This window comes from Serinus canaria, chromosome 5, assembly GCF_022539315.1.
Source record: "Serinus canaria isolate serCan28SL12 chromosome 5, serCan2020, whole genome shotgun sequence".
NCBI classification, from domain to species: Eukaryota; Metazoa; Chordata; class Aves; order Passeriformes; family Fringillidae; genus Serinus; species Serinus canaria.
In genome coordinates this window covers 48,197,995-48,222,733 of record NC_066319.1, presented here as the reverse complement: position 1 = coordinate 48,222,733, position 24,739 = coordinate 48,197,995, and the positions used below count along the sequence as shown (strand labels likewise).

Sequence of the window (24,739 nt, the reverse complement as noted above, 5' to 3'; positions counted from 1 at the left end):
TTACCTTTTGTAAGTATTCTGATATTTATAAGTGTAAGTTAGCAGATTTTTTTGTATAGTATAAAAATACAGACTATACAGCCACCACAGAGCAATTCTGAAAGCTAGGTAGAGTGAAATTGCAATGTAATTGATATAGTTGAAAGTGTCCCTTTTTTTAATCTGAGTATAATTAATTTTCTAGTAGCATCAAAGTGTTTTTATTTGTTAGATGCAAAATTACGGATATGATTTTAAAAAAGTAATGATTTTTAATTTTTATTTTATTGTTTTCTAGTGTCTTAATGAGATCCTGGAGTCTGCTGATGCACCTCTGGAAGTCACAGATGGATTTATCCAATCAATTTCTTTATCTGTCCCATGGGGGTCGTTGCTGCAGGATAACTGTGCATTAGAAGTAAAAGGATTAGAGATGGTCTTCAGGCCAAGACCAAGGCTTGGTAAGCTTATTTTTTTGATTTTGGGAAAGGGGATTCTTTACAGTTTTTGAGTCAAAAGTCTGTCCTTGCCTTTGTCAATTCTTGGCCTTATTTAAATTGTCATTTAGCTTCCATATATTAATGATTGAGAGTTATAAAAAAAGCAAATGTCAAGTGTTTGTCAGTTGGTTGTCAACGCAATTTGTTTTTGCTCTGTTAAATAATTTAAAATGCTTATAATATTCCTACTGTTGTATGTCTTCCAAGCTGTTTCAGAGCTGTAGAAATGGGCATGTGGGTAGGAGTTTTTGCAGTTTTTGGGTGGTATTTCTGCAGTTCTGTTAGGCAGTGTTAGTAGTTGGCTGTTGAGTGGCAGCAGGACAAAATCACGGTGAAAGACTGGGGGAGGTGTTATGGGAGGTTCTGTCTTTGTCTACTTCAGGCTAAAAGATGCATCTTCTTGTATGTTTAGAAAACAAAAAATGCAATTTAATTGCCATTGCAGTCTGAAATAATGACTTTTAAGTACTCTGAATACATACTAACTTTGATTATAATGCTGAGGATTGTCTGAGTTCTTCTAGCTTGTCTGTATCCACATGCTTGTTACTGATCTAGTTTAGATTGTCCTGGTGATAAATTTTTACTGGTCATTAAGCTTCCATAAATTCTGTGGAACACATAGTTCATTTTTAGTTGTGAAAGTTGTTTGAATCTCTGAAGGATTTTAATTTGGTTTCCTTCTTGTAGTGTAGAGAAGGTGGAAGAAAACATTTTTTAAACAGAAGAAGAAGAAAAAAAAAGCCCAAAACCTATTTCTTATCTTTTGCTAGTTACCTTAAATGAATTACTTGCTTACATGTATTCTGCATTTCATCTGTAGTTGTTTAACTGGAATTAAGTTTTGAGCTATGTTACTTTCTGATGTAAAATTATTGCTTTGAAGGAATGGTAGTATTAGGAAGAAACCTTTATTTCTTCACCTGCATCCAGTTAGTTCTCTTTGATGTGCAGTGCTTTATAATAGACCAAATAGTGTAGAAAAAACCCCATGCTGCTGGTTTTGTCACACATCTATAGCCATGTGGAGGTTTCCAGACCTGAATGCTTAACTGAAATGTTTTGCCTCTTTAACATGATTGTATTTGAGCTAGTTTTATTTTTGTCTGCCTGTACTAGAATGTGATAGTTGAATTCGATTAACTTTTCTAATCCATAGTTTTATAGTATTTGCTCACAATGGCCTTGGCATTAGCTGATAGGAATGCATTGTCAATAAAGTTAATCTGGCTGATGAAAAACTTGTTCAGCTTAATGCCTGTGGTGCTCTTGGATTTTATTATGTTTTACTTTACTATGTCAAGTCTGTGTTAGGCATTTAAAACATGTTTTAATATGCTAAGATAACATTTTAAACCTTGCTTAGTGTTTCTCCATGCAGGATATGTTTCAAGATGGATAAGAAACTTTGAAATAATTCTTAAAAATTTGACTTACTTTATTTTGCCAATTATGCCTACAAAAACATGCCAATATAGTAAAAGAATTCCAGAAATTATTTAATTGCTTAAATTAGTTAAACCACTGCTGAAAATTGATTACACTGTTGATTACCGGAGTTCTTCTTGTTTATGCTGAGTTTTCAAATACCAGAATCTTACCAGTGCAGTCCAACAGATCACATTAATTTTAAAGTAGTAAAGTCTATAATGAGAGATTATAACTAAATTTGTTTTTATGTATGACTTCTTACTAAGCTGTTGAAACTCTTTTCTGGGTGTGCCAAATATATTTCTGTGTTTTGTCTTTATAGCTTCATGAAGTCCATGTTTAATTTATTAAGACTTATTTTACTCCACAGCATCTGGTTCTGAGCCTATGTATTGGTCAAGTTTTATGACCAGTAGTATGCAGCTTGCAAAAGAGTGTCTTAGCCAAAAATTGACAGATGAACAAGGAGAAGGGTCCCAGCCTTTTGAAGGACTTGAGAAATTTGCAGAAACTATTGAAACAGGTATGAATCAATTATTGAGATTTGCATTTACATCTGAGATTTAATTGGTTTATGTTGTGTGTGGGTTTTACAAAATGGCATCTCAACTGCCATAACTTCTATGACTAATTTTCACTTCTTAGCATTGCTTGTAAAATCTAAAGAGGAATGTTGGACAAGTGATCTTGATCTTGAAGTGGGGAAAAAAAGCCCCATTTACTTCCTAAAGTATTTGTATACTTCCCTCAGTGGACAGATTGAACTCTGTCTCAGGGCAAGTTGGTGTTTGTTTTCACCAGAATAAATCCAGCTAAATCTGTGCCTGAGGGATTGATGACATGTCTTAGTTTTGGAGATGGCTGTGTAATTCATCAATTGCTAATAGTGATATTGTTGAAGGAGAAATGGAAAAAGTTTCTTCAGCTGTGTTTGTGCAAAGCTGACCTGTTATGTTGTATGAATCTCCATAATCACGCCATGTTGATAGAAGTACTTCAGAAACTGTTTTTTGTTGGAGGTGGTTTTTCTATATGCACAAATCTAAGGGCTTATGACTGCATTATGTGGTGGAGAACTTCGTGCAGCAATGTCTGAGCTAAGGGGAATGTTTAAAGTCCCATCTGGAGATGGAATTACTCAGTCCAGGCAGCATGCTGCTGCAGCAATGCTTAATTGTTCAGATATGGTGCACAATGAAGATTTTACTTTCCTTGAGGATCACTCACAATGAGCCACAGGAAAACTTGGTTTGAACTGTCACTTGCTCAGATGTCTGAGCCTTAGAGAGCAGTTGTGTGCTATGGATATACATATTGGTCATTTAATAGGACTTTATATTGTCTGTTGAAGTCTTGTTGCCTTATTAAACTCAACTGATAATTTTCACTGAAATAAATATTGAGAACTTAAAATCAAAGACCATTTAATATGGTTACAAAAGTAGTCATTCAGTAACTTGACTTAATAGTCTACACTATTTTTTTGTTTTCTCTTTCAAGTTCTGAGAAGAGTGAAAGTTACCTTTTTGGATACTGTGTTACGAATAGAACATGTGCCAGAAAACTCTAAAAGTGGAACTGCACTTGAAATCAGAGTTGAAAGGTATTTTTTTTTTTTTTTAACGTGTAGGTTTTTTTTTTCTAAGGGACTTCTTGCCATTTCCTGTAAAATACAATTTACTCATACACACAATTCTTAGTATATAGTTAGACACTTGCTCTCAAGCACTTCTTTTGTAATGCTAGTGAGGATTGTTTTCACTCAGATTCCACTTAGCATGTTAATGCTAAAGTTACTTAGCCATCAAATTAGAAGAGTTCTTTTTTTCCCAATATACATTTTCATCAACTTCTACAGTTAATAAGTAACATTTCTCAGACATTCAGCAGCCAGTGTATATTGTTGGCCAGTCAGGCCATGTGTACAATTAGAAAGGGAACTGACCCTTTTGAGTAAGACACTTTAAGTCTTTTTAGAAGAAAAGGTACAGTCCTGAAAAAAATCCCAAAACCCTGAAAGAATTTAGGTTCTGTGTGAGCTTTCAAAAGAGCCCATGTGAATCCTGTAATTACTTTGAACATGAATACTGTACATGTACTTAATGTAGATTATATTCAACCTATCAGAGAGTATAATTATACTTTTTTGCAAAGTATTGAGATCAGTATCAAATAAAGCTGATGCTTACCAAGGATTGCTAATGAAGTATATTTTGTTTTAAGCATTTATAAGCTTCAAGTTACTGCGTTCTCTGGGATATGTTCACATTTCTGGTGGTGTCCCATAGAAAAGTTAGGATTTCCACCCCTTCCCAGAGAGTATTGGGTATTGTTTTCATGACAGTGGACAGCATGAAGAGAGACACCATGTATAAACTTAAAGGTTAAAAGGCATGAGGAGAAGTAACAATTTTCATGCACCCGCTGTCTTAATTTCCTTTCTTTTGCCTCCCAGAACTATGTACTGTGATGAAACTGCAGATGAATGCTCTGGAATTAATGTACATCAGCCCACAGCTTTTGCTCACAAATTACTGCAGCTCTCAGGTGTCTCTTTCTTCTGGGATGAGTTTCCTGCATCAGCAAAGTCCTCCCCAGTGTGTTCAGCTACACAGCTGGTAAAAATAAATACATTATATAAGGAAGTAAATTGATGAAATATATTGTTACCCTATTAGATTAATTCTGAAGGATACAGGAGTTGAACTTGTACTTAAATCTCTGTTTGGGAAGTTTTATAATCAGTTCCTGTGATTTTGAGGAGAGGCAAGGAAATGGACTTTAGGACTGAGTAGAAATTAGGATGTATTGTACTGGAATCTGGTTGCAGCTTTAAGAACTAGAAATTCAAGAGCCCTGCAATTCACTATTCTGTGGAAACTTGCTCTTCTTTCAAAGGCCTAATACTTTGCATTCTATGTGCCTTGTGTTTTCACAGTTATCAGTACATGTTTTTAAAGCCTTTGTCAAATTTATAGTTTGTAAAGTGATTTATTTGGGTGATAGGCTTATTTGAAATGCTTGTCTTGCATTTTTTTCCTAAGAAACCGGATACATTCTTATACCTTTATCTGTAACTTTTTAAGGCAACTGAACCAAAGCTTTCACCTAGCTGGAATCCAAAAATCATATATGAGCCACATCCACAATTAACAAGAAACTTGCCAGAAATTACTCCTTCTGACCCTGTACAGATCTGTAAGCTGATTGGTAGAATGGAGTTAAGCCTGACATTAAAACAAAATGAAGTACTTCCTGGAGCTAAGGTTAGTCATGCTTTCCTGGTGTTTAACTAAATGAGTAGTTTTGTATTTTTTTTTTTTTTCTAGTACATATGAAAAAGGTGTAATATTCTCAGGGGAACAGAATTGCCATAGTTTTCATGTTGATTCTTTATGTTCTAACCTAATAAGTATGTGTAAAAAGACCTCTTTATGGTAGTCAGATGAGTCAGGGCACACTGAAATCTGTTAAATGAAAATTCCTGCATGTTAGAGAGAGACTGAATTTAAGTGTTCAAAAAGCAAGTAGACATGGTAGTGAGTATATAAGTAAAGCTGTGTAATATATTCCCCTTCTCTCCAGTTTTTAAATTGGCTGTTGACCTGTTTTGTATAGCATACCATTTTTTATAGAAAGCATAAAGTTTCTACTGCAGTAGAGAAGGATTTTTTTTTAAGTCCTGCAATTTCTAGTCAATCTTTAACTGTTCTTGTTTATTCAGTTAAGAGTCCTTGAAAAGTAAAATAACTTTCACTATTTCCTTGGTGTGAAATAGAGAAATGCTGCCAATTTCAAAAGTATTAATGTACAAAACAGAAGACCTTTATTGTTTTAAGGTCTGTTTCAAAAGGTACTTGCTTAAATATCTCATTATTAATAAGTAAAACTAACTTTATTTTTTATTGCTTTGGGAATTATTAAAGAAAAAAAAGAGCAGATTAATGGAATTACTGATTTTTTTTTTTCTGTTATGAGATTGTGTATTTATTTTAAGCTGATAGTCAGTGACACATCTGCATTTATCCTGCCAAGCTACAGGTTGGAAGAAACACAAAATTATGTTTCTTCTTGTTTTATAGAAGATACTGGTGTAATGACTGTATTCTTTCCACCATAAAAATCTATTAAAAGTTAGTAAATAACGGATTCAAGTAATTTAAAGAAAAATTCCTTGAGTATTCTTGACAGTATTATTTCCTTTTCTTTTCAGTTGGATATAGATGGACAAATAGATTCTGTACATCTGTTTCTGTCACCAAGGCAGGTTCATCTTCTGTTGGACATGGTAGCAGCTATTGCTGGGCCAGGCAAGTATTACAAGAAACAAAAAAAAAATTTTTCAAAGATAAAAATCTTTCCTCAGTTGAAAAAAAAAATGTGTTGCTACATTATTATGAGTTTTTATCTGATATTAGTAAAATACTTTGTAGCTACTGTGTGTTAGGACTACGATTAATTTTTTGTCTTTAATTGCAAATTGTACATCTAGTAATGAAACCAACAAACAAGGGTGACACATGACTGTATAATAATATAAGAAATGAAGAAATTCTAGGTGGAGAAAACCAGGAGACTGAGCAAATTCTGGTTCTTGCAGCTTCTGTTTCACAAGAGGAATTTAGCTTCTCTATCCTGTGTTTTAGTGACAGGCACAGAAAATATAGAACAGACTGTAATTGAGTTTGTCTGTATTTGTGAAGAACTAAAAGCAGCGTTTCAACTACTGCAGTAGAAGTATGAGAATGTTTTGGTTTGTTCCCCTCATCTATTTTACGCAGCAACAGTTGTTAGGGTAAATAATCTCTTGGAAAGATAGGTCATATCCTGGGTGGGTACTTAATATTCTTCTAATCCTGATATACTTGTTTTATTGGACATGTTTATTGTTTTAGGACAACTGGAGAGGTATTATAGGTATTATATACAGTTTCCCACGTGTGTCATCTTCAAACCTGAAACTTTAATAATTCCTTGATGGTAAAACCTTTAAGAGATTGTGGCCTTAGTCCCTAAAGCTGACTGAGAAATGTATGCATATTAAATGCCCTCAAACTGCATATATAACCTTGAAATGTTTCCATCAGATGTGAAATGAACAAATGGTAGGAGAGAGTAATATGTTCTGAACAAATAAAACCTTCAAACGAACAAAATGCACAGGTACACACATCTGATGTATAACAGACATGTATATAACTACGCATGCAAAAATATGCTTTATATATATTTACAGTATATTTATATACTTTATATATAATTTTCAGATTAATTTTTGAATTTTATTAGGGATACAGTTAAGGGAATTACAGTAGGAATTTTGTCTCTTTTTTGAATTCAGAGAGTCTGAGCAGGATAGAATTGTCAGACAAAGATAGGAAGAACCGGCCAATGCAACAGGAGGATGAGTATCGGATTCAGATGGAGTTGAAACGTTATTTGAGGAAGGAGTCTTTATCTGCAGGAGCATCATCTGAACAAAGCTTCTATGAGACAGAGAGTGCCAGAACGCCTTCTAGTCGTGGCAAGTATAAAAGATGATGCAAAATAGCAAATAACCTGTTGTTAAGATTGTTTAAATTGATTGTTCATCTTTTAATCTTACCAATTTATGTATTAAAATAAGTTTGACCTGAAGTAATTATATGCCATTAATTGTAAAGTTCAGTAAAAAATTACTAGTTCAGGTATCAGGCTAGACTTGATTCAGTATTTCCTTAAAATTGTTCAGTTTATGTTAGTGTGAAACATGTAAAAACACATACAGCATGACATCTTTTCAAATGTGTGGTTGAGGAAATTGCTTCTAGAATAATAGTCATATTTATCTGATTTTATGTCGATACTTTTTTACTAATTATTTTTAATGTGCAATACTTTGATTTGTCAAAAGGAGAATGTATCAATTTATAGAAGTTATACCAACTTGAATATGAAAATGAGATAGTTAACTGTTCTAATATTCGTGAGGTTTTTTGTCTTTTGATTTTTATTTCAATTTCTCTCCATAGACACTACTAGTTTAATGTCAAGAAAACTTGGAACTTCTGTAAATGATGTGTTTAGCTGGTTCTTCTGTCTAGCAGTTAGATTTCTAGACTTAAGTATACATTTCTGTTAGAAATAAAGGGTTTTTTTAAAATGAGTAAATAACTCTTTATTATATGTGGTTCTCTACTAGAGGAAGAAGTTTTCTTCTCAATGGCTGAAATGGACATGTCCCACAGCCTTTCCTCCCTTCCACCTCTTGGAGATCCTCCAACCATGGATCTAGACTTGTCTTTAACCAGTACATACACAACTACACCGGCAGGATCTCCACTGAGCACTACAGTGGTATAGTATTAACTACATTTGGAATCTTTTAGAAATTAACACTTCTGGCTGAAACTGTTGCATAATTGCTGCATTCCTTACAATGTCAGGAACTGTTGCAAAATTCTAGAACAATTGAAATGTTTAGAGCTGATAGTGTTCCTCTTCTGTGATGGAAATGGTATTGGAATTCTCATTTATTTGGCTAAGCTAGGAAATGTGTTTTCAAATGCCTTGAAGCTTATATAGGATGCTTCATGGTTTATTTTCTTTTTAATTACTGCATGTGCATGTGGTTTTCTTTTAAAATAGACTACACAGGCAATGTGGTATGGAATTGTAGTATTAAATTTTTCCTCAAATAATATAAAAACTATGCTGTTGTTTTCACTATCTTTCCCAAATCTGTTGTGTACCTAATGTTTTCCATAATGAAAACCATGGAGAGTAGTTGTAGAATGGGAAAATATATGCTCACGAGGAGTGCAACTTTAGCCATAAAAACCTGTGCAATTAAAAAGCATATCTTGAAATAAAGCATACCTCCATTGATAAATTGAGCACTAATTCTTCATGAAATGTCATGCTGTTGGTTGTTTATCCATGTTGGAGTTTTTTGGTAATTTACCTTATTATTTATGTTTGATCTAATGTCTAACAACTCTTTGCAAATTTAAGGTCATATATATTTTTTGTTTTAGCTGCAACCAACTTGGGGTGATTTTCTTGATCGTAACAAACAAGAATTACAGCCTCCAAGAGGTTCCTCACTAACAGCCAATATGGTTCACCAGCCTTCCATAAGAAGGACATGTAAGTAACAACAGAGAGATAGTTTTCCCTAGACAATTATGCAAATGGATTGTTATGCAGCAACTTGGTAAAAAGAAATAAAAATCAAAAGTAAGATGATTTTATAAATGTGTTATTGCTGAAAAATTACGTGAACTTAATTTTGTATTTCAGCTATTCCATCCAGATCTGTTTCTGTGGATGAATCCAGACCTGAGCTACTTTTTAGACTGGCAGTTGGAACTTTCTCAGTGTCTGTACTTCATATTGACCCTTTACCCCCACCTGAAAGTTCACTGAACCTTAACCCATTGACACCAATGGCTCGGGATTTCTTTGCCCGAATAGAAAAGATTGAGCCAGTTAAGTTTTCAACAGAAGATTTTCTGTCCTTCCGAGAAGTATTTGCAGAAGCTTGTTCTCATGATCACCTTAGGTATAACTTTGCTTATTAATAAATATAAGTAACAAAATATATTTTAAGTAAATTTGAATAAAGTAAGTTTATTTCCATAGGAATTGTGTCACTTAATATTTGAATTGCGTTAGATTTCCTTATTAATTTCAAAATAGTCTTGAATTTTGACATCTGTTGTCCAAGTCGTCTTTTTAAAAAAAAATAGAACAGAAGAAGAAAGGAGAATAAATATTAAAATTACCTAGCTTTTTAATATATGAATCAAATTAGGTACAGTTTTTATGATAGGAGCCCAGAGAGTCAAGAACAATTAAGTAAATATCTTCTTTAGAAATACCTGTGTTTTACAGAACTATTGTTATTCCAATGTAGTGATTAGTGCTTGAAGGAGCTTAGGGTTTTACTTAGTGCAAAGTATGATATCAATAGGGACAAAGCCTAAGTGAGAACAAGATAATAAAGTCAGGCAACAGTCTTTTTTTGCAGAAATTTTTACCATCCCAGTACAGTATGAAGTAAAATATCTAAAGGTATATTTATATCTTTTTTTACATTATGTATGTAATTTAGAGTTTGTGAGACATTTGACTTCTTCATTGTCTATATAAGGATGTTAGTTTTATATGAACTGTATCTCAGGTTAGATGCCTAAAATGTTCTTTACAAATTTCTCTATGCTGACCATTGTTGATATGTAACATGAGCTTCATTGTCTTTGTTGCTAAATCTATTAAAATTAGATATTTTCATGTATTTGGAGGAATTATGGTATTTTAATGATTTTAAAATTATTGTAGTGATCCTTTTTTTGCCTACTCAAGTCTTTACTTTTCATAATTGTTATTGATTTATGCTACTTTTAGTAATTATTAATTTTAATAATCCAGGTTTATAGGTACTGGCATCAAAGTGTCTTATGAGCAAAGACAAAGGACTGCCTCACGAAGTTTTAGTACTGACTTATCCATTGGTGAGATGGAATTCCTGGAATGCCTTTTTTCTACCGACTCTCATTCCATGCAGCCTCACTATACAGAGGTATGTTAAAAATAAAGGGAGTTCCATAAAAAAGAAATGTTAATTGCATAACTGAGAATGGTCGATTTTTAAAATGTTTGTAATTTAAATGTTTCTTCATGTTTTTTTAGTTTTTTAAATATGTTAAGTTTTAAGATTAAAATTTACATTTTATTTCTGAGCTTAAATAGCGAGCCCAACTTATGTCATACCTGACAGGAACAGCACCAAGTAGCCAAACTTTGTTAGTTACTTCTTAAAAATGCTTAACATGGTTTTAATATTAGTTTTTGGAAAACATTTACTCTAAGCAATGGAGTTGAGCAATGCAAAGGTTTCTTGTGGTGGTGATTATTCTTCCAGCTCTTTTAATGGTCAGACACATCCAGTAAGGTTGCTGAATATGTGGATTGAATAAACAGTTGAGCTGGTGTGCTGTTCACTGACTTCAGTGTGGGGTTACCTGTCTGTTCTAGGTAAAATGTCATGAATATGTTTTCCTGTGGCAACTCCTTCCTATTTATTAAACATTTTAAACTATTTTTTTTTCCTGAAGCTGCTGACATTTCATTCTGAAGAAAGAAATGATTCTCATTCTATGCCATGCCTTCAGCTGCATTATAAGCATTTAGATAATAGAGGACCTCAGGTAAGGTGGGAGATTAAAATGACTAAGTGTCTGTACAATAACCTTTGTCTAATTTGGATCATTTGAACAGAAAAATGACTGTAAAATAGAGAGTTCTTAACTCCTACTTTTTATAACTTGTTTCACTGTATTGTGTTGAAGGTTCTAGTGCTTTTTCTCTTTTCTTTTCAGGGTAGTCAAGGAAGACTCAGCTCTGTTCCACAGAAAGCAGAGTTACAAATAAAGTTAAGTCCAGTGTTTTGTGAACTGGATATTAGTATTGTAGACAGATTAAATTCCTTACTTCAACCCCAGAAACTAACTACAGTGGAGATGATGGCATCTCACATGTATGCTTCTTACAATAAGCACATAAGTCTGGTAAGTTTAAAGTGAAATTGTTTAAAAAACTTGCTGGGGTTTTTTGCAGGAGGAAGTCAGAGTGACAGTAAGCCTGAGACTGCTAGTTCTGATTGATTTTTTTGGTGGCTGAGGTGCTTTTTTTTTAGTGTGAGAGGTTTTTTTTGTTTGGTTGGTTGACTGGAGTTTGGTTTTTCCCAGCTTCTGACACAGTCGCATTTTGCATTTGGTGATTGTGTGCTTGAAAACAGGCCAAAAGACTGTGGAAGATGCTTCACAAATTGCATAAATTCTCAGCTTCTTGAAGCAAGGAGAACTGGGCAAAAAAGAGTAATCTTGACTGACTTCTTATCCCTAATCTGTCCCATTATGCTCTCCAGGAGCTGATATAAAGTGTTCCTAACGATTCCACTTCTCTGTTAAAATCTTTAGTTGTCACAATCAGCTCTTGTTGTCTCTGAGGTGTGTTACCTGCTTTTGGGGTAGGTGACAGAGAGAATTGGAGGCATATGCACTGCATTCTAGTGTTCTGGGACCAACAGAAAGAAATTGAAGCTTATTTGCCTTGGTTTGGGTTATCACAATAGCATTAAACTTAAAGACTTTTCTTAAAATACTTGAGGAATGATTACCTGCATTTAACTGATTTTCTGCACAGCAACAAAAATCTTCATGTAATTTTATTGCTGCATTTACTGATTACGGAAAAATCAGCTTTGAAAACTATTTAAGAGATTTAAGAGACTCCTAAAATTGTAAGACATCAATTATTTCTATAAATATAATTTTCTTGTAAGTTTCATTCCTTTCAATGATCAGCAAAAGGGGAAGGGTATGAAGGACATGCAAGTGACAAGAGCTGGACACCCTGACTTCCTGAAAGGGATAAATACACATGATAGTAATTCCTGCTTTTTCAACAGCAGCAGTATTTAAACAGGTGTCTGAGACATGACATTTCCTAACTGCAGCTGAATATTGTTCGGTACTTTTACTATCTAATTTAAGATGAAAAAAATTTGCAAAAATAGCATTTTTTTAAGATAGCTAATCTTTGCAAAAACTTGACTTCTAAGTAGAATCTTTATGACACTTATAATAGAAAAATATCTTAAGAACAGTCGCAGTTGGTCTTGATATGTTTTTTCTGTGATATACAAATATTTTTCATTTTCAGATATGACATCATCAAAAGGTTTCCCCATAGTCACTTATAATGCTATTTTCTCTAATTCAGAGGGGGTTTTATTCACTCTGGTTTGTGTTTTGTTTTTTTTATTGTTTGGTTCTTTTAGCATAAAGCATTTGCTGAAGTTTTTCTGGATGATTCACATACTCCTGCAAACTGTAGAGTTTCAGTTCAAGTCACTGCCCCAGCATTAAAACTCTCTGTTCGCTTCCCAATACCTGATCTACGGTCAGATCAGGAAAGAGGACCATGGTTTAAGAAATCACTTCAGAAGGAGATTCTTCATCTTGAATTTACAGATATGGAATTTAAAACTGAATTTATAGGAGGGTCAACTCCAGAACAAGTTAAACTAGAGCTTACCTTTAAAGAGCTAACTGGTAAGAATGTTAATATTATATTCAGAAGTCCTTTTTTATTTTTCTAGGTACTGTGTAGTTGAGAGAAAGGTCCTCTCATATGGAGTAACCCAGGGAGTGTCTTTCCACCTGAATTTTGGAGTAGATATGATATCTCTACTGTAATTTTGTGTTCTGTACTAAACACCAACGTAAGTCCAAACAATACTACTATGAGGAGAGGCTGTGTGTCCAGTCTGAGGCTCCTCCATAAAAGAAAGGCAAGGAGCTCCTGCAGAGGGTCCAGTGGAGACCACAAAGCTGATGAGGGGTCTGGAGCATCTTTACTATGGTGAGAGGTTGCAGGAGCTGAGCCTGATCAGTCTGAGAAGACTGGGAGGGAAATCTCATAAATATGTAAATATGTCAAAGACAGGTGTCAAGAGGATGGTGCCAGACTCTCTTCAGTGGTGCCCAGAGACAGGATGAGGAGCAATGGCCATAAACTGAAACACGAGAAGTTTCCCATTAGCATGAGGAAGAACTTCTGTACATTGAGGGTGGTTGAGCACTGGAACAGGTGCCCAGGGAGGTCGTTGGAGTCTCCCTGTCTGGAGACATTTAGGGCCTACCTTGGATGAGTTCCTGTGTAACCTGCCCTGAGTGAACCTGCCTTGGCAGAGGGGTTGGGCTGGATAAACCCTAAAAGTGCTATGATGCCAAGATTGATTCCCTAAATAACTATCATTGCAAAACTAATAATTTTATGCCTCTAATATCTTTCAAAGTAATAAATCTATGAGACTGATTTATATTTGCAGTCTTCTCTGCTGTCTCATTTTCTGTACTTAATCAAGGCTGTGACAAAATATAGTGATGCTATAATGTAAGTGCTGGTATCTTTGCATTAGAAGTGTCTCATTTTCCAGCTACTTCTAGCTAAAAATAATGTGCAATAATTTTTGTTTCTAAAAGTTTATATTAATTTTTTGGAAGAAGAGATGACAAAATTTGCCTAAGTAGCTTAGTAAGTAGCATTGGCTAATGAATCTTGTTTGACTCCAACTTGAGGAGTGGCTGACCTGAAGTTAGCAGTTGTCATTCATCTGTTAATTTCTAAAAAAATCTCTTTCTATTCAGGTTCATTTGAAGAAGATAATGCAGAAACACCAGTAAAATTTTTTCAGGTGTCAGGTGGCACAGATGGAGATATAACATCATCATCAGACAATTTTGACTGGCCTCGGTAAAATAAATTTTCATGTTTTTAATGTGGATTGATTAAATTTTTATGAAGCACTGTTTTTCTAATTTTAATCCAGAATGCCTGTGTGGTAAATGATTGAAAATAATTTGCAAAGAAAGAGCATATAACTTTTAAAAAGGCTCTGAGAATTTATAAAAAAACCCTGGAACTTCTACATTTATAATAATGCCGTATGATTTTTAATATATAATGACTTCTGTATGGACTTGAGTAAATTTCACTGAAGGTTAGGTAAATGATTAGAGACAGACTTGAAACTTACTTTACCTTTTCTCCTGCAGTCATGACTGAATACCAAACCACCCATCCTAGTTGAATTTTGCCTCAAAATAATATAAGCCATAAGAATTCTAAGAATAATTATATTGTGACTGAATTATTGCTGCTTATATCATGTGCAAGGCAATACAGTGCCTCAGACTTACTGAAGAGAAGGACCTGGCAGCTAAAGCATGTAATAAGATGTTTAAAGAGGAAATTTTAGATTTGCTACAGAATTTGCTGTGTACATTTTTTGCCACAAAATTCAGTGGCTTTCTGACAGTAAGTTTATGTGGACATTTTTTCTTTTGTAATGGCACAAATAAAATTTTCTGTAACAGTGTTTACATGTAAGAAGCTACACCACGCAGTAGAGCATTTTTAATAGCTGTTAATGGTCTAGTGAAACAAGTTTTATTTTGAAAGAGTGCTAGATTTTTCTTAGGTCACCTATATGATCACCTAATGGAGTTGAAAAAAGCAGACATCTAAATTTTCTTTCACCTGATGGTACCATGTCCCTTTGTGTGTGTGTAAGTTAGGTTTTTTTCTTAGTAGTATTGTTTTGGGTAATAAAATATGTTATTATCTAATAAAAAAGTCCCTGGAATTTGGAGTTATTTAGTCTATGTGTATTTAAAGGGAAGCCAGTAGAACTAGTGGACATGTGACAGAGCATAAATATAAACGTTTTAAGCATCTCTGATGGCTTATTCTGCTTAACTTCTCCCATGTCAGGATTGTATTGAAAATAAACCCTCTGGCTGTGCACTCTATTCTGGAAAGGATAGCAGCTGAGGAGGAAGAAGGTGATAATAACTTTCAAGAGGAAGAAGAAGGAGGCTCTCATTCTTTGAAGGATGTCTGTGATATTAGAAGACCAGAGCCTTCTCCATTTTCTTCTCGTAGGGTCATGTTTGAAAATGAAGAGGTACTATAACATTTTGTTATTGCTTTGTGCTTATGATAGAGAAAATGAATACTGTCTCACTACTTTACCTGCAACTTCTGGCTTCCACTTTTGGTTTTGTTTTGGTTTTTTGTTTTTGGGTTTTTGTTTTTTTCCTTTTTTTTTGGTGGGTTTTTTTTTTTTTCCTTAACTTAAGAATTGTTTTCTTTTTTCTTTTAGATGGTGATGCCAGGAGATGTAGTTGAAATGACTGAGTTTCAGGATAAAACAATTAGCAATTCTCATTATGTACTGGAACTCACGTTACCAAACATTCACTTAACATTACCAAACAAAAGCTTCTATGAAAAACTTTACAACAGGCAAGTATAATTGTTTTGCTTGGTTATCATGACCTGTACTCTCAGTTCTGTGTCACTTTTGATAAAAGCAATTGTCTAAGCAGGTATAGCAGGAACTCGTTTGTATAGTTCATTTAGAACCCCAAAGTGCTATATAAATATTTTTCCAAGTTAACATGACACCATTGCATCATGCACCTGATCGGTGCTACAGCAGCTGACTGCTAAAAAGTTTGGCAGATTTTGTGAACAAAGGGTGAAGCTAAATAGTCTTTGGCTCTCAGTGAGCACTTTGTTCACATCTCTGTGCAATATTTCATTTTGCTCTAATCTTTCTGATCTCTTCTTTAAATAGATTATTATACTTCAGAAACTTGCGCTGAATTTTATTATTTCCGTGTAAAAATCTAGAGCTTGCAAGGCAGTCAGAAAAAAACCCCCTAATTCGGTTTTGTAAGGCTTACAAAGGTTTATGAAAATGTAGAGAAGGCAAGCGAAATTTATGGATAGGTGTTCATTTATTTCTGTTAGTTTGCTGTCTGAAAACCAGCAAAATACTACTAGATTTTTACTGTGCTCTGCAAATATGTAAGAGAGATGCTGATTTATTTTAGTCTCTGTTAGACATTACTTTGAGTATTTTCACTTCCAAAGTGACAAAGCAGAACCTTCCACTGAATATTCTGTTGGAATACTTCTGTACTGAATGTCTTTACCCTGACAGACACACTCACTTGAAATCAAAAGAATGAATGTTTCCTCCAACTTAGTTGAAAATTGATGTGATCAAAATAGGGGTTTCTCAACTCCCCCTCCCACCTACTGAGCAAATATATACCTACTTATAGAGTATTTTTGTGTCACTATCACATGTTAGACTTTGATATGTGCATACCATAATTACAGAAGAGAAGCTACTTCCATTTTTTATTGCTTTTACTCATGAATATATTATTGTTTCTTGTGCTCATGAACTTCATTTTTTCTGAATCTGAATTCTCTTATATATAAAGTTTGGAATCTGAAGTCTCTTATATATAAAGTTTGCAAAGGAATTATGCTTGACCGACTTAATACAAAATGGGTATATAGTAATATATTTTGTGTAATGATAATATATTTCTTCCTAGAATCAGCAATGATTTGTTGTTATGGGAACCCACAGCTCCATCTCCTGTAGAAACATTTGAAAACCTTTCTTATGGTGTTGGACTGTCTGTGGCTAGCCAACTCATCAACACTTTCAGTAAAGACAGCTTCAGTCAATTTAAATCTGCAGTTCATTATGGTAATACACTTAATAAATTATCTAGAACTATAGTGCTTTAGAAGTGTAATTGGCTGAAGTGATTAAGATGTTAGTGGAAAGATTTTGTAAACTTATGGGAAAACATAAAGCAAGAAAAAAAAGAGTAGATTACTGTTTAATTGGGTGAAATAAGTGTGAAATTGAATTGCATTACCAATGGAGAAACAGTGAGTTATTGGTATAATATGTGTACTAGCTAGAGAATGAGTTGTACTTCATTTTATCTGTTAGATGATGAAAGTGGATCTGAGGAAGAAACACTACAGTATTATTCCACTGTTGATCCAAACTATCGTTCACGCAGAAGGAAAAAGCTTGACTCACAGAATAAGAACTCACAAAGCTTTCTCTCTGTTCTGCTAAATGTGACCCATGGATTAGTGTCAATATTCACAGATGTAAAGGTAAGGCACTGGGGCTGGAACAAGTTTTTTGTTGTTTTGACCATGGGTGGCCCCTTCATGCTGTATGTACCCATCTGGAAGGAGGTTGTGTTTTTAACAGTAATTCTGTAATCTTTATACTACTATAACTAGGCAGTAATGAAACACAGTATTTTGCAAATTCTGTGTACTTTGCTTCATGTGAGAATAACTGAAATGCAAGCAGGAAAATATGTATTGGTAGCAAGTGTTGTGTTAGTTTAGACTGCCTAAAAGCAGCAAACTGTCAGCAAACAATTTTATCATTTCTCTTCTTCCTTCAGCAGGATGATGGAAATACACTGGAAGGAAAATATGGTGAATTTTGGTTCGAGTTCAACGGTGGTTCCCTTTTCAGTGTGACTAAATATGAAGGTTTTGAGGACAGACACTATGTTTGTCTCCATTCTAGCAGCCTCAATTTATATCATCAAGGTAGGCATGGGATTGAGGTGGCTTTGGGGCTGAATTTGAAATTAACCAAGCTTGAAGCTTTTTAGGGGAAAAGCTGTATTTTTTTCTCTTTTCTGTCATAGTGTGTTGTTTGGCACAGTGACTATAATTTATGGCTAATGTTTCTAAATGCTACAGTAATGCAACTTCATTATAACTGTATTTAGTTAAAGTTTAGCTCCAACTTTCCGGACAACTGCTGGTCTTTAGAGATATTGCGATCCTTTGGCAAATTAGCAAATTGTACAGCCTATTCTTTACTAAGAAAATGCACTCTTCCTACATGTTATTGGTTGTTTAATTGAAAAAGCTACAGGTTATCAGTGGCTGCTGTTTTTCCTCAGCAGCTAGTTGTTGTCAACAGGTGAAGAATTTTGGCTGTGTAGTTTGTCTATGTCTGGTAATCCCCATGTAGTTAAACCTTTCAAGGTTTCTCCCTCAGATGCCTGTGAATCATGGTGGTCATGTTTCAGTGCAAGGCTTTGTTATTGTGTGTTTAGACATCAGCCTGGCACTACCTCATAAAATGAAGAGGGGAGACATGTTCTTCCATGTAACCTGTAGGAGATTTCTGTCCTTTATTTCAACTTTGCTGTTTTGTTGGGCAAATAAAAAACTCAATCCCTTATAGACACATTGAAGATGATAGCTAGAACTGTCATTTAAAGTACTGGATCACCCATAACCTTCCCTTCACAGGGAATTATTAACTTCGTGCATGATTAACTTCGATAATTAAAATAATTTTGTAGGCATTAAGCATAAAAAGGATTTTCCTTCACACTTCATCAGTAACAGCTTTGGTAATTCATTCCAAAATCTCTTTGCAGGTTTGGTAGATGGAGTTGTCCCTTCCTCTGAAGTACGACTGCCCAGCACAATACGTCCCCATTGGTTAGAGCCTACTATTTGTTTTTCTGAAGAGGATGGTCTTAGTAGGACTACTTCAGATGGTGTAGGAGTGGATAGTCCAAGTATGCTGACTGTTGCAGTCAAAATCCAATCAGATAAAATAGAGAGCAATACAAAGGTTTGTGTTATTTGTGCTTTTACAAGTTGAGTTATCTCCGTTATATGGAAGCATCTAGACATGGAGTTAGAAGGGTTACAGATGAAGAAGCCATATAGTTCTCAGACATTCATTTTCAAACTACAATTTTCTGTTAGAATCTTTGGGTGGGATTATAAAATTTAAGCAGCAGCTTAATTTACTAATTCTTCAATGCTTCACTTTGCTGATCACGCTATTTCTCTACTGAATGCATTTATTTGAATAGCTGACATTTTCTATTTTTGTTGAGTTTCTCTGTTGTTAAAACAGGCAAGAACAAATATAGAATTACACTGCATTTAACTAGCAGTGTCATCTAATAGGCAGCCTTTGCTTACCTATTTGGAATAGGACTGGTAAATGACAGTAGCATTCATTAGTGTGGCTGAAAGAGGACCTCTTAGCTGGCATAGTGGTGACAAACAAGTTGGTTGAGTTATCTAAAGAAAGGTTCTGCAGGCCAGCAAAATGTGCGGGTTCAGCTGTCTCACATGTGAACTACTTTAGGTTGGTACTCCTGGTAATTTCTGCTGAATCCCAGAGTGAATGTACAGGCAGCCTTCCTTCCTGCCACCACCACAAAGCTGCCATTTCTGCACTGTCCTGTTGCAAAAAGTATGATACTTGTGTTATCCAGGGTTCCTGTATTGGAAAGCAGGGTTTTTCTAGACACCATGAGATTTTTGGGAGCAGAAGGGTGACACAGTTTCATAATCTAGATGTGAAATAGTTACGTGTTTCATGTAAGCCAAGTCATGCAACTTTGTTGTGCAGGAATTTCTGGTGGCGGTTGGACTACGAGGAGCCACCCTTCAGCACCGTGTGTTGCCTTCAGGTTTAAGCTGGCATGAACAGGTCAGGTTGCTACCATTTTCTTGATTAAATCTTCAATTTCAGTCTCATTGCCTTAACTATCAAACTAAATCTTGATTGAAAATCTTGATATTAGGCTGTGCTGTATTGTTTCTGCTCTTGAAAGTGTCTTTCTTTCTTTCCTGTTTCTCTTTGAGACCATTGACAGATGATGATCTTATTTTTAAATTATTTCTTGTCTATTCACTTGGTAGTGTTCCTCTCATCATCCTAATTTTCTGCCCATGACATGTCAGGGAGGCTCTTGGTGGGGTTTACTTCATTCTATTGGGGTTTGGGTTTTGTTTAAAATTCAGATTAAAAAATCTCAGTAGTGCAATACTATTCAAGTACGTGAATAATCCTTAAATTGAAAATACCCGCAAAACAAGCAAACATGTTATTTGCAGTACCGAAAGCATTTTTGTATTTTTCCCTTCTGCTCACTTTATCCCTCAAGTCTCATTTCTCAGTTGTACGTTTCCTGTTTTGTATTGCTGGAAAAGCAGTACTGGATGACTTTGGGGAGGCAGTGAGCAGCAGTTTACACAAACACTTTTGAATGAGAAGGGTTGTAGTCATAGGTGTGGATGCAGAGGTAGAGCACAGCAGACAGGGCTGGAGCCCCTTATCTGTGTGTGTGCACAAGGCAAAACATACCATTAGCACAGGAGCAGTGTCCTTGGCTGTACCTTCCCCATGCTGGATTACAGACAGTACCTTTGACACTCAGTCTGCTCCTGTTTATCCTCCAGTCTGTATAATATGCTGATTTTAACATGCATTGTTACTGTATAACTGTGTGAAGTGGAACTTGGGGCTTTGGACTCTTCTGTGCCCTTATTTTCTCCTCAGCATAATATTCCTGTGGGTTTGTGTGGTCTGCTTTACACCATGTTGCTTCTTTGCTCTATGAAATTTTTCTCAAGTAACATTTCCAAGTGCATCACAGGCAATCATTTTTGGAGTGGGAGGGATCAAATAAAAAATTGTCAAAAGAGGTAGTTAGAAGATAAAAATAAAAAAACTAGCAGTGATGGTATGCCCCAGGCCTGGAATATTTTAAGAACTTCTGTAGTGTAACATATTTGAGAAGGAGCTATGACAGATGTTACAGAGGAGGATAGCAGCTAGTTTTATGTGGTAGTACAAGAAAAAACTGTTTATACAATGAATGTGCACATGGTTCTGAGTGCATTTCCCTTATCCACCCCTCAAGAAAGACTTGAAGTTAACTGAAAGCTAACTTTTTAGAGACAGAGCAAGGAAAATGCAAACACTGTCCCAGCTACAAAGAGGGATGAATAAGACTGTATTTGGGCAGCGTCTTAAGAATGCATTGTGAAGCTTTGTTACAAGGAACCACTTGAGTGTATGTGGATTGGTCTTTTCAATACCTTTGAAGCTGCAGTTTTTATGGAGCTTTTTTGTGTTATTTACATTCCATGCTTCTCTCTAATAAGATATTGAGTAAACATCTTTAAATATCTGAGGCTGTTCACATCTTTTCCTTCTACTAATCTAATATTTTATTGTCATACCTGTTACAGATTTTTTTTTTCTCTTTTGTGATGTGTAGTTGCTTGTTAATTTAACAGATATTGAAGTATTAATGTGTTTGTGATTTTTAGATTTTATATTTTTTGAATATTTCTGATGAGCCTGTTCTGGGATATAGTCCTCCAGCTACAATTACAACTTTTCATGTGCATCTGTGGAGTTGTGCTCTTGATTACAGGTAAGTAAAATGCAAGTGTGTCACTTGACACTGCAGCTGTATACTTAATCTTCAGGAATGTTTGAGTTTGCATACTATAAGTAATAGTTATTTAGGCACTTTTGGAAAAAATACTTTAAAAGAGATCCTTTAACTAGAAGAAATTTAAAGTAGGATATGACTTGCCTAGGTCTGGGAAGATGGAGTTAGGTAATCTGTAAGGCTTTGAGGAACTTCAAATAGGTACAGAGCTCTAATTTATTTTTCCAATTTGTTATTAGGCCCTTGTTTTTGCCAGTCAGATCTCTACTTACTGTTGAAACTTTCAGCATTTCCAGCAGTGTTGCAGTAGATAAATCCTCTTCTACTCTCAGGTATGATTTAAATTATTATGAATCATGTAAGCTCCTGTAAAACTTGTAATGCCTGTCTGCTTTTTTGACCTCAGAAGCTTTCATAATGCATAAATGATCACACTGGTTTCCATCTTTTGAAATACACTTTGCTCACATGTAGTACTTCTGTTTTATTAGGTTAAATAATTTTGTTTATTTATTCTTTTTAGTTGGAGGGCTTCCTTTAACAACAAGCAATTCTGCATTTTAATAAGATTGCGATGTCCTGAAATGAATGTCTATTTTATGCAGTAGTAAGACCTTAAGATTTCTTATAATTTGTTACTTGGTGACAGTGTTTTTTTATTAATTGAATATTTAATGACTAATGAAAATATCTGTGACTTCTAATCATTTTCTTGCAACTTCAGTTGAATATTCATTCTGTTTTACCTGTTCTGTTTTGAAATATCTACCAAGTTGATTATTTTTATTGATAAAACTCTTTAAGTGATCTTTGAAACAAATGTTCTGTTAACTTTATTTAGAGAAAAACGACAAAAATAGAAATAAGTGCTAAGGATTAAGGCATTATTTCTTATTCTAGGAAGGATCAAATATATAAATTGAAGCGTTAAAATATATAATTAGCAATGGGGAAAATATCTTACAATGGTTAATTATCAATAGATTTGAAAATTATGAAAGGTTAAAGTGCAGAGTTTGTATTTAAGATATGCTTGGTATATTTGTGTTTTCAAATATTTTTTATGTACTAATTTCTTTTGACTTACTAATTGCACAGCGTTTCTCTAAGCATTTTTAATTCATCCTGTTTTTGTCTCTTAGGATAATTTTAGATGAAGCTGCTTTGCATTTGTCTGACAAGTGCAACACTGTCATGGTGAACCTCCATAGAGGTAATGATGGTTTAGATGTGACCAATCAATTGCAGAGCCTAAAGAAACAAAATTACAGGCATATTCAGTATACATAGAGGTTATTTAAGAAGAGGACAGAGGAGATAAGATGCAGCAAGTAGAATATGAGAGAATAGTGCTATGTTGATAAAAATCTGAGGGCTGTTGTTTGGATTTGTGAATCCAGAAGTATGTCAGAGAAGAGCACCTTGCAATTTCTCTAGTATCTTGTTACCATTTACTAATGGGTATTTGAAAAAGCATATGTTTAAAAATCTAGAGTTTCACAGAAAGAAATTTTCTTAGAAAAGAGATCTCATGAGATTTATATTATAAATAGTTGAACTTGAAAGGTGGAATATGGCACAGAGTTAAAGATTCTGAAAAGAATCATTCCAGCTGGGTTGCTCTCATTGAAATAATAAGAACCTTTAAGGACTGAGGAACTTGAATCAATGTTTACCAAATGAGTTGGAGAAATAATGAGACCTTGTGCCCACAAACATGTATTTAGCTTAGGTAAGAGACCTCTAGTAGGGGCCACAGTAAAAGTATGCCTGTTTTGTTTAAGCAACAAAAGAGGACAAATAAGTTATTAATGGCACTGAAAGATTGGTACAGTACGAACATGTGTTCTCTCTCACTTCAGCTAAAAACTGATAGAACATTTAGTCATTCACCTTCTGTGTGCCTTGGCTTCTCTAACTCACACAGAAGGGATGAAGGTAAATATCTTAAAAGATTACACTGCTCGCAGATGGTGGTAGTGGGAGTGATACACTGGACTGAAAAGGTTCAGGTTCTTCATTTGAGTAGCTGAAACTTGAACTCTGAAAGTAATCGTCACAGAAGAAGGAAATGCAGAGATATAAAAGGCGTTGATTCCTTTACAGCTCATGCTGGTTTTAATGGGTTTATAACTGTACGTATATAGGGTTTTGCTATTTTCTCAGTAATTTTTTAAATTATCGTATTTCAGATTATGTTCGTGTTATGGATATGGGACTGCTGGAACTAACCATTACAGCAGTAAAATCTGATTCTGAGGGAGAAAGAGTAAGTATTTAATCACAAACAAAATAAAACGTAAAATCTTCATGAGAGATTGTGATTTGAAAATTACTTTATTATACTTTAAATCAAAGAAGGTTTTTCTGTTTACTTGTATTTTTTAACTCATTTTTTTGACTAGTTAAGTAAAATAATCTAAAACTAGCTGTGTATATGCCATTTTTATGAACCTTTAGGATAATTTCAACTTTCTTATTGTTTTTTCATTGTTGCTATCTAGACTAAACCACGTTTTGAGCTGCACTGTTCCAGTGATGTAATCCATATTCGTACCTGCTCTGATTCGTGTGCTGCACTAATGAATCTCATACAATATATTGCAAGTTATGGTGATTTACATCCACCTGCTAAGACAGAGGTTAAACGTGGAGTTAGCAAGCCAAAAATGAAGGTATTAGAATGGCAAAATGATAGCAGCTTAACTTTCTGTTTCTTGGTAATATATTTTAATTTTAATCCCTGTTCTATTTACAAATAATATGAGATTTTCTGCAAAGAAATTGTATCAAATTGTACAAATTGTATCTAATTTAAAATATATTTCAGAGTTAAAATAGTATTTTTTTTCCTGCTTTAGTCACTAAATATTTCAAAACATTATGCTGTTTACCTCTTGTACTTCATTCTTATCCAAAGAAGAAAATTGCAGGACATACATGAACTGTTCAGGTACTCTGATCTAAATACTCCGAACCATAATGTTCTAACCTACTTTATGAGTCATCCAGCTTGGTGTTTCAGATCACTTTACTGTTTAACAAGTTAAGGTGTTTTTTCTCACAGTTTAAGAGCTGTGAAGCAAGCTGTTCTAGCAAAATTTTTTTGACATTTGTTGGTTTTGAGATGTAACAAGGTATCATTCC

At 34.5% G+C, this 24,739-nt stretch overlaps 1 protein-coding gene across 2 annotated transcripts in view; it reads left to right on the top strand.

Moving 5' to 3' along the window:
* ATG2B (autophagy related 2B) overlaps positions 1–24,739 on the top strand; it is a 46,032-nt gene that overhangs the window by 3,772 nt on the left and 17,521 nt on the right. Inside the window, exons 2-28 of one of the 2 annotated variants that reach the window (XM_018907259.3) lie at positions 278–440; positions 2,281–2,433; positions 3,411–3,513; positions 4,366–4,528; positions 4,997–5,176; positions 6,124–6,220; positions 7,252–7,434; positions 8,092–8,246; positions 8,927–9,038; positions 9,192–9,453; positions 10,323–10,473; positions 11,009–11,101; positions 11,273–11,461; positions 12,736–13,009; positions 14,108–14,213; positions 15,234–15,426; positions 15,625–15,767; positions 16,877–17,034; positions 17,287–17,459; positions 17,765–17,912; positions 18,761–18,960; positions 19,756–19,836; positions 21,465–21,571; positions 21,832–21,924; positions 22,735–22,805; positions 23,785–23,861; positions 24,097–24,267. In XM_018907259.3, coding sequence (XP_018762804.1) covers positions 278–440; positions 2,281–2,433; positions 3,411–3,513; positions 4,366–4,528; positions 4,997–5,176; positions 6,124–6,220; positions 7,252–7,434; positions 8,092–8,246; positions 8,927–9,038; positions 9,192–9,453; positions 10,323–10,473; positions 11,009–11,101; positions 11,273–11,461; positions 12,736–13,009; positions 14,108–14,213; positions 15,234–15,426; positions 15,625–15,767; positions 16,877–17,034; positions 17,287–17,459; positions 17,765–17,912; positions 18,761–18,960; positions 19,756–19,836; positions 21,465–21,571; positions 21,832–21,924; positions 22,735–22,805; positions 23,785–23,861; positions 24,097–24,267 — 3,999 coding nt within the window. Of the gene's footprint in view, positions 1–277; positions 441–2,280; positions 2,434–3,410; positions 3,514–4,365; positions 4,529–4,996; positions 5,177–6,123; positions 6,221–7,251; positions 7,435–8,091; positions 8,247–8,926; positions 9,039–9,191; positions 9,454–10,322; positions 10,474–11,008; positions 11,102–11,272; positions 11,462–12,735; positions 13,010–14,107; positions 14,214–15,233; positions 15,427–15,624; positions 15,768–16,876; positions 17,035–17,286; positions 17,460–17,761; positions 17,913–18,760; positions 18,961–19,755; positions 19,837–21,464; positions 21,572–21,831; positions 21,925–22,734; positions 22,806–23,784; positions 23,862–24,096; positions 24,268–24,739 lie in introns of both variants that reach the window. The other variant, XM_009101769.4, reaches the window with a different exon arrangement.